We start from the raw sequence: 10,008 nt of genomic DNA on the forward strand, positions 1-10,008 counted from the left end.
GATCATAGTCTGTAATACCCTTGAAGTAACTTAACTTAGGCCCACTTCTCACTAGAATAAACTATTCTATCAATGAGTAAATTTTCTATCAATGAGTAAACGTTCTATCAATGTGTAAGCTTTCTATCAACGAATGAACCTTCTATCATTAAATAACTTTTGAGCAATGAATAAACAAACTATCACCGAATAACTTTCTATCAGTGGATCTTTTCTCTACTTCCTGGCATAGTGACACAGCCAAGGGCGTTATCGGCCATCCGGCGCCTATGGCAAAGTATGAAGGTCTCAGAAACTCATGTTAAGGTGAACATAGTCATAATTTGTAATAAGTATAGAGATTAATCCTTTATATATATGTTGCTTGTATAGAAAGGTAGAGCCAAGCTGGTTAGGATTGTAGAAAAGAATGTTCATAGAAGAGCCTCATATGTATAATTTTACTAGAATGTGAACCCGATATAATTATAAGCACTCTTAGGGGTCCTAGGGTCCATCAAAGAATGACATAGTAGGTTATTTGACCTTACTCAATAGGAGTATCCAAGATTCGAGTAGTCAAGAGGGCTTTAAAAACAAAAGGGACATGGCCCACCTTCTTTGAACTTGTCTTGATCATGTACTTGTAAGCTTTGATATGAAACCTCGACTAGTCGGGGTAGAAGTTATTGGTAGGTTATTTCCTAGTCCATATAAGACCTAGATAATGCTGGCTAAAACTTTTCATACCCATATCCTCTCGCTACTAACAATTCATATTTATACAACTAATTAAAGCAGATCCAGTGCAAAATCCGTTGTTGAGCAATTGTGAATATATCTTCATATTTATTAATGCTTGTAAATATCATAATTTACATCATCTATCACTTTTACTATATTTTCCAATTTGAAATGTCCTAATTATTTTGCTATACTTTTTAATGAAAATGTTTAAATCACCTTTGATAGATTGACCGCTCAAACTTAGTGCTACGTAGTTGGATTAGTTACAAAGAGAACTAATCGATCTCCAGCCTTTAAATCCTAAGTCCAGCATCACTACCAACACAACAACAAAAAAAAATAACCGTCAAATGATTCAATCTTCCTCACCTATAACCCTCAGTAGCCTATATACACTACCTTCTCTCCAAAATCTCACGACGATCCCGACAAGTCTTTTCCTCTACTCCAAAATTTTACATTCTCCATGAGCTCTACTCCTCATAGACTTTTTTGGATCGAGGATAAGACTAGAAAAATCCTTACTGATAAAGAAAAAGGAAATAATTATCATTTCATAAGAGATAAAAATCGAACCCCTATATAACAAGGTGAAAAGAAAAACCCACAATCACCAGCCCGATTTATGATTCTATTCTAGTCCCATCTAATACTCTTATTTCCTCTCCTTTATGAAAACAAATGACCACTCATGGAGTCATGCTTGCTCAATATAATAAAATCTAGAAACCTCAAAAAATTTTAAATCTTTCCACAAAACCTACATTTTCAATCTCTTTACAATTTATAAATATGAAGTTACCCAAATCAAAAAATAAGTATGCAAGATTTTAGATGGATATGCATACCAAAGAAAAAGGTTTTACATGGACCACTTATGTAACCATCACTACTAATTATAGGCTCATAATTTGAATAAAAATCTCTGTATTGTAGAAACAATAATAAAATGTTTTGATGTAAGTCAAAACATTTTGATGTATTAAAAAGTAAGAAAAAAATGAAGTGAAGTCAAAGTAATACCCGGAATAATAAAATGTTTTGACTTTTTCTTGGTAATTTCATAGAAATCCTCTAGAAGAAATCAAGAAACAACAGCAATTCAACAAGACAACTATGCGATAGCAGCTTCTATTCATTCAGACAAGAAAACGGTCAATCGCTGCAACCTGAAAATTGGTATTTTCTCACATTTATTTATTTTATTTTAGTGCCGTCTGTTTTTTAGCTACCAACTATTTGAATAATTTCTGATGATTCTGTGTTAGAAATTAAAATAAATTATTTGCCTGAGGATTATTTGACTATTCAATTGGTAATTTGTTTTTCTTTGGGATTCTTGGAGGTCACGTCTGAAGACTTAATTTTCTTTAATTCAATAAAATTGCAGTTGGTCTTCCTTCATATCTTCCAAATTTTTGGGTTGTGGATTTATTTGCAATTTATTTTCTGGGAAAGTTTGAATTTATGTCTGAATTTGTTGAATGAGGATGCAAATTATGTCATACGATTTGGAAAGCCTTCTGAAGATCACTTATGTTGTTTTTGCTTTCTGTTCTGCCCTTTTTCTTGGAGCTCTTAAAGGTTTTTGATTCTTCTTCCTTTTACTCAATTGCATGTTTTGATGTGGGTTTCTGTTTTTATAGAAGTAGGAGATATTTTTGTTGGATTTCTAATTAATTGCTGGCTTGTACGGGTCAATCTGAAACGACCTTTTTATTATCATTAACAAAACTAAAGATTGTCTACAGACCTCTAAACCGCACCTTAGGTTTATCTCGCAGGAAATTCATTACAAATTGCAAATTAAACTGTTAAACCAAACGAATCGTTTCACCATGAGATGAGTACATATAATTTGCTTATTTTTGTAATTGACCCCTTTAAAATTGTAAGTGATCACTTTAACACACTAAATGTAAATGTGTCAGCTCAACAGAGATGGTCAGATCGTGTCATTTAAGAATTAGTGAACAAGCAAAGGCATTTTCTATGAATTTGACAAATGAAGTAAGCTCTAGGAATTAAAACTTCTCATAGGAATTTAGGTCTACCAATGGAGAATTGAAGGAAAAGCAAACTTGAGAAGAATAAAATTGAGACTTTTTAGCAGGCCCTGCATTTTTATGATTAATTTTTGTGTTTTTTTTTGTAGGATTGCTGGTGGGTCCAATTGCTGGTCTAATATTGATTGTAGGAAATGTTGGAGTTATTCTAGGCTTATTCCCTGTACATCTTGCTTGGACAGTTTACACCATTGTGAAGTAAATTATTAGATCATTTTCAAATTTTCTTATAAGGCATAATATAACAAATATTTATGGTTATCTTTTGTGCAAATTCTTAAATGCAGAACAATAAGGTTTGATATACCACTCAAGATAGCAATTTTGTTGAGTTTGCCAGCACTTGCTGCTCTTTGGTTGGGTCTGAGCATAGCAGGAAGTGTTATTGTAGGTGTGGGATATGGTTTTTTCACTCCTTGGGTTTCTGCTTTTGAAGCCTTCAGGCAAGAGGATGAAATTAAGAAATTTTTGCATTGTATAGTGGTAAATTTCTGAAGTGCACCCTTATTCTCATATGGCATTTGAGTTTTCATCTTGCTTCTTCCTAGTTTGATCTTCTAGTGACTGTTTTTTGTCAAAAATTAGGATGGGACATGGGATACTATCAAAGGAAGCTGTACGGTTGTTCGGGATTTTGCAGATGTCTGCATTCATTCATACCCGGTTTACTTGAAGGAAATTCGTGAATCGACAAGCTCAGATGAGCCTCATACTCTTAGGTGGGTACTGCTAGCAATGATTGTATTGTCTATTAAACTGAAACAATTCAGTTTTTGTGATGACCCGGCATTTTGGTAATGGACTATATTAAGATAGCTTACTAAATCATGAGTACTAAATAATCTATCAGCCCGTTTGGTAGGTGGTATTAAATGGTGGTAATGGGAATGAAAACTAGTATAAGTTTGGTTGAAAAATCTCTTGCTACCTTGATGGTCATGTTTTCCTACTTAAATCATCTTATTTTCTTCATATACTCCTATATCATTCCAATGCATTACCATTGGGAGATGTGGTATTAGATGGTAATGAAAATTTGTAAAAAAAACTTTTTTGTGATCAGAGTTTCATTACCATGGGAAGGACATGAAACTTTTGATGAAGTTTTACATTATAAATCATTCTCATTAACATCATTTAGTACCACTAACCAAATAAGGTTATGTACATCTGACCCTCAAACTCTGCTTAGGTGGGAGATACTTTATGGCAATCGGATAATGAAATGTGATGTTTTTATTGTGCAAGGCAACACTAGACCCATAACACTTTATTGGTTGCTAAAGAAGCGATTTTGACTTCATTCTTTTCATTTAGAAATGCTTAATTAAACTTGGTTTTAGCTCTTACTGAACTTGATCGAGTTCCCTTTTATCTAAACTTGTTTTATGTTGCTGGAATGTCCAAACTTTTTTGAAATTGCTATTTGATCTGGCTAATTCTTCCTAGATTTTTTTTTAAAAAAAAAACCTTTAAGGTGAAAAGAACAAATCGTTATAGATAACTATTTTACCTTGGTTGAATTTGCTTATGTTTATGTGTTTGTCATGCAGATTTATTCATGTACCGGCAATCATTATTATTGGTTTGCTAGGTTTAGCTGTTGATGTCCCTTCTTTCACTATTATCGCCATAATAAAGAGCCCTTTACTGTTAGTCAAGGGATGGCAGCGTCTAACATATGATCTTATTAGCCGTCAAGGGCCTTTTCTAGAAACAGCTTGTATCCCGATTGCTGGTTTGACAATCCTCTTGTGGCCCTTGTTTGTTATTGGAACTGTTGCTTTTGCAATCTTTGCAAGCATATTTGTGGGCTTGTACGGTTCTATTATCGTGTATCAGGTATATATTATGACGCCTTTGATCTTTGTATTTCACCAGCATTTCTTTTGCCTCATCAGTCCTAAATCATAGAGAATAACCTTCAATCCTTAAATGTTGATATGGATATAGGAAAGATCTTTTCGTAGAGGCATTGCTTATGTATTTGCAATGGTTGCCGAATTTGATGAGTACACTAACGATTGGCTTTACCTGAGAGAAGGGACTATACTTCCAAAGTAATTACTCTGTCTATCATTAATTCTGGTTTTATTCTTCTTGTTGGTGGGCTTTGTTTGATGTGTAATAACAAAATTATTATTAAATCCAGGCCCCGTTACAGAAAAAAGAAAGCTTCGTACTCGTCAGAACTTACTGTTAGTCAAAATCGCGTTCGTAGTGAAAGGTTCAATGCTACGTCCTTGGAACCACCACCTACAATGCTTATACCGAGCTTAGGACCTTCTAGATCAGTCAGGGAGACAATACAGGAAGTGAAGATGGTTCAGGTATACTTTTCTAGCCTTTTTTTTTTTGATATGAAAGTCGTGTTGAATGTTTGGATATCCCGAGTTTGCTTTGTTATTTGCTATTTGTGCTTTGCTTGTAGACTAGTAGTTGATTGATTGGATTTTTAGATTTTAACTAACATAGTCACAACCATAGTGCAAAAATATGGTTTCGGTCACAGTTGCAACAACAATAGTGAAACGGATTTTGCGGTCAATGCACGTATATTTTGGTTGCGATATACTCAAAAACCTTTACGATACGACCGTGATACGGTGATGCAGCCTTGTTTTGGCACTATGTTTTGTTAGGTTAAAACTTTTCAAATGGGTTTGTTAGGTTCTGCTTGGGTTGATCTATCTATTATTTCGAGTTTGACGTTTTTTTCATTCCATTTTTGGATTTTGAGTTTCCAGTAGTTTTCGATTCCGTCTTTTGAACTAGTCAATCTCCGGTTCTGATTTCGGAGTATATTCTTTAACAAACTATAATGGGCTTTCAAATTTCCAAGTCAGTTTAAGTCAAGTCTTCTGTGATCATCAAGTTTGGTTCATGCCTTGACTAATCTAGTTCTGATGTACTCGCACGTATTAGTTGAATTCATCAATTATCGGGAAAAAAAAAAGTAATCGTCTAAATCTCGATCTTATTGATTAATATGTATCTCAGGTGTGGGGAAACATGATGCGTACCTGTGAAATAAAAGGCAGAGAACTTCTTGATGCTAATGTTTTAACTCGGGCTGATCTCTTCGAATGGTTGAAGGCAAAGAACAGCCATGAAGCACCCATCGTAGGAGCCGGTCTTCCTAGTTATGCAGCTTTGTACACTATTATGCGCTCCATTCAAGCTGGGGTAGATGGTATACTGCTGCTCGACAATCTGATCGTCACCCACGAGAACAGACCGCAAGATAGACTATTAGATTGGTTTTTCCAACCTTTATTGGTGTTAAAAGAGCAGATTAGAATGTTAAAATTGAGTGATAATGAAATGTTATATTTAGAGAAGGTCAGCCTTTTTGGATTGAATCCTGAGAGGATGCAGCTCTGGAAAAACGATTGTATGACTCCTCAAGAGCCTCTCCGAGCAGCTCAAATTCAAGGCATTAGCCGAAGGTAAACTAACAACACCTTCTAGTTTTTCCGAAATCTTAGTTCAAAATGAAGCGCCGAGTGTCCATATGCATGTTATGTCGACGTCTGACCTGGGTATTTGAAGTAAAAGGAAAAGTTCGAGTAATATAATATGTACTTATTTTGGATCGGAACACATCATCAGTCGGCTGAGAATTGAACGAAAGTGTTCAAATCGGTCCAATTTCTAATAACTTGATATTGCAGGATGACAGGAATGTGTAGGAGCATGTCAAAACTACCCACATACAGGAGAAGATACCGTCATCTGGTGAAGGATTTGCTTGCTTATCAATCGGAAAAGGATGGCGTCTCAATCAAGTACGAGTCTGTAAGATCCGTTTCTTTGGTGGAAAACGTCTAGGATTGCGGATTTCCCTTCTTTTCGTAATTGTATATAATGTTTTACTTTAAAAACAAACAAGATACTAATTAATATAGGTAGGAATTTTTTGATTAAGGTCCAGTTTTGGTACTTGCATCTGAGAAATTCTAGCTCATTTTGTGTACAGCCAAAGTTACATGTATGAAGTATCAAATTTGTAGGTTGAGATTATTATGAGAAGGAACTTGTTTTTCCAAACTTTTTGTGGAGAGAATAGTTTTTGCTACTCCATTGTATAAATTGTGTCATTAATTTGTTGAAATCTGTTTTATAACTATGGATTTTAAATAATGTCTTGAGATTGGAGACACAAGAACAATAGTGTGTCTTGAACAAATTTTGTTGGATTCATATTAAAATAAAGTAAAAACTCACATGAGACCACCTTATTATGAGGCGGATACTAATGGGTTGACCTAAACTCAAACATAAAAATAAAAATTGACATTAAGTTCACACATGACTTACTCAAAAATAGACTCGAAAAATATAAAATTCTCCATTGCGTTTCAGCATGGAGGGTGGCACATACACGCATCTAATATCAATGGTGTTTTTGTAAAATTGTACTTCTTTTGTTTTAAAATTTTATAAAAAAAAGTTTTTATAGATTTTTCTTACCATTTTTTAATAACAAAAAAAAGCAACTACTTTTGTGAGTGAAATAATTTAGGAAAAAGTCATATTCTCATAATTTGCATGAGTATAAATATTTAAATCTTTATGAAACATGTCTCATAATGAGACATTTCATACAACAATTTGTCAAAGAAAATTATAAATTGTTAGCTAGAGTAATGATTTTCCTTTGGATTACTTTTGCTACTGATCATGTTGGGCTTAAACTTTCAATTATGGTCAGGCCCAATGTTAATTTATTTATTTTTTAGAACATCTTGTATGCTTAATGATAATATATTTGCATGTTTTTCTAATTATTAAATTTATTCATGAAATTTTTTGTTATCTTGATGACCGAATTTTTTGTTATAGTCCATTATACAATCATAATAGAAGTCATATTGTATCATTATCATTATATTATAACATACACAAAAGAAGTAAAAAAGGAAAAAAATAATGATAATTTAATGATTTTTGTTTTAAGAATTTGAATCCCATGGGCCATGAGGACATAAGTAAAGAAAAAAGTGGAGTACTAAATAAGAATATAAAGCATTTGATATAAATTTGTCAAAAGACAAAATGAGATATATATATATATATATATATATATATATATATATATATATATATATATATATATATATATATATATATATATATATATATATATATATATATATATATATATATATATATATATATATATATATATATATATATATATATATATATATATATATATATATATATATATATATATATATATATATATATATATATATATATATATATATATATATATATATATATATATATAATCATGTTTGTAAATATTCATTTTATTCCTATTTATAAGAGGTGATATTCATTAAAGTGGTAAATATTGTTTCACTAATAATGGAGATTGTGACAATAATATATATTGATATCATAGTTGATATTTATATGAGGTGATGGCAATTGACATGTTGAATATTAGGTATTATAAAATTAATTTTGTAAAATAAAAATATTATCCTTTTCTTACTTGATGATCCCAATAAATGTATTTACTTTTTCTCATTGTAACATTAATTTATTTTATCATACATAAAAATATTGTTCCATACATTTCTTATTTTTTTTACAAAATTTAAGCTAAGAATGTCTCTTAAAGCATAATTTCTCTTCCAAATGCTTATGTATATTAATATACTGTACTTTATTAACCCTTAAAATGCAGTTATTAATAGCGATATTTGACGTTATAATATCCTCAGATTCTCTATCATTTAAGTAAACACTGATAACTACCTTGATACATATATAACTTCAAATTTGAATTAAATTTGCTTGCCTTCTCATTAGATAATTGAGGATATATAAAGGAAAAATGCTAGAATCTAAGGAAAGAATAGGATAAGTTTTATTATTGTGAAAATTATTTTCGCTGTGGTTCCATGCATATAAGGCACAATCCTTATGATTAACAATGATTTTGAAAAGTTCGATACTATTAGTATCATAAATTTATGTGCGGACAATGTCATCAAAACGTTGTCACTCGAATTCCCTTTATTCCGATGCCTTGGAAGAATCATTGGGAATAATGTAGTCATCCATATGATAAGCAAGGCAATGAAGCTTAAAAAGTGTCGAGCATATGTTAAAATTAACCAAAGTAGCCGAATGAATTTTTGTAGATGAAGCCATAAAACAAAAATGAGAACAGAGGTAGGAGGGTGGCGGTTGATTAGGGCAGTGGAAGGGAGGAGAATATAGGATTTTGTTAGGATGATCAAAACTTAGACGATGATACTGCATTGGAATTAAATGGCTTGCCTTCTCATTAGATAATTGAGAATATACAAGGAATAATGCTAGAGTTTAAGGAAACAATATGATCACATGATATTTGATTCAAATTAATTTATCTACGCTTTTCAAACTAAAGATTGTTGAAGCCACTATGTATTGCACGACTATAAGTCTATACGATCCGTGTATGAGATAAGTATAAAACTTGTAAAAGTAATAAAAGAAATATTTTCACAAGACGGTCTCGCCGTAAGATGTGTCTATATTTGAGTTAAATAACCTAATAATAAAAACTTTTAGTATAATAAACCTTTTATATAGACTGTTCCACGGTGAGATGATCTCACAGAAGAGGGAGTTGAATATTTTTATGAACTTGTTTTCTAGCTCCCTCTATTGTTTTCTAGGTCAAAGTTAGATATTTTTGGTTTTATTAGATTGCATTGCATTGGATTGGATTGAGATAACCCATCATGTAGGCCTCACTTCATTTTCCAATTGTATTTCATTTTATCATTGGGTGCGGCTGTTGTTGCCGATCTGTTGCCTTATGGATTCTCGTTCTAGTTGATGCTTGGGTGTTGTTAACTAAGCAATTATTAGCCTCTATTTGTGTGGTTGTTGTCTTCAGCTCACCGTTAGCTGTTTAAATTGTATTTTTTTTTACGGGACAAATCATGGAAACGGAGATAACGAGAATTAAATTTAATTAATTGATTTTTATATAATTGAAAGTTGAAAATTTATTCTACTCCTAGTTTATTATTTACAATTGATTTTATTAACTAACACCTCATTAGTGCACTACACAAATATAATAATATTAGTACAAAAGTTCGTGTAATGCACGAATTTATTACTATAAAATATATAACAATATAACTTTGAAGAATTATGAAAGTATATATTATCGTGATTAAACTTATTGAATAAATGATAT

The 10,008-nt window shown here is 31.8% G+C and overlaps 1 protein-coding gene across 2 annotated transcripts; it reads left to right on the forward strand.

The window, feature by feature from the left end:
• The first annotated feature begins 1,683 nt into the window (after positions 1-1,683).
• LOC130820365 (uncharacterized membrane protein At3g27390) lies at positions 1,684-6,878 on the forward strand. Of its 2 annotated transcripts, XM_057685711.1 has the most exons (10): positions 1,684-1,905; positions 2,117-2,310; positions 2,882-2,990; positions 3,080-3,275; positions 3,378-3,511; positions 4,346-4,634; positions 4,746-4,852; positions 4,945-5,122; positions 5,793-6,241; positions 6,467-6,878. In XM_057685711.1, exons 2-10 carry the CDS (start codon positions 2,211-2,213, stop codon positions 6,621-6,623), a joined length of 1,719 nt encoding a protein of 572 aa, XP_057541694.1. In that variant the 5' UTR covers positions 1,684-1,905; positions 2,117-2,210; the 3' UTR covers positions 6,624-6,878. The 2 variants fall into 2 exon arrangements, with proteins under 2 accessions (XP_057541694.1, XP_057541693.1); XM_057685710.1 differs by lacking the exon at positions 1,684-1,905 and having other exon boundaries at positions 1,920-2,310.
• Positions 6,879-10,008: the final 3,130 nt, after the last annotated feature.

Source organism: Amaranthus tricolor, chromosome 8, assembly GCF_026212465.1.
Source record: "Amaranthus tricolor cultivar Red isolate AtriRed21 chromosome 8, ASM2621246v1, whole genome shotgun sequence".
NCBI classification, from domain to species: domain Eukaryota; kingdom Viridiplantae; phylum Streptophyta; class Magnoliopsida; order Caryophyllales; family Amaranthaceae; genus Amaranthus; species Amaranthus tricolor.

Bases quoted from the DNA above. Each gene is read 5' to 3' on its own strand.
- LOC130820365 (XM_057685711.1), top strand. From the start codon at position 2,211: ATGAGGATGCAAATTATGTCATACGATTTGGAAAGCCTTCTGAAGATC. The intron at 5,123-5,792 runs GTATACTTTTCT...TATGTATCTCAG, and splicing joins AGGAAGTGAAGATGGTTCAG to GTGTGGGGAAACATGATGCG. The intron at 6,242-6,466 runs GTAAACTAACAA...TTGATATTGCAG, and splicing joins ATTCAAGGCATTAGCCGAAG to GATGACAGGAATGTGTAGGA.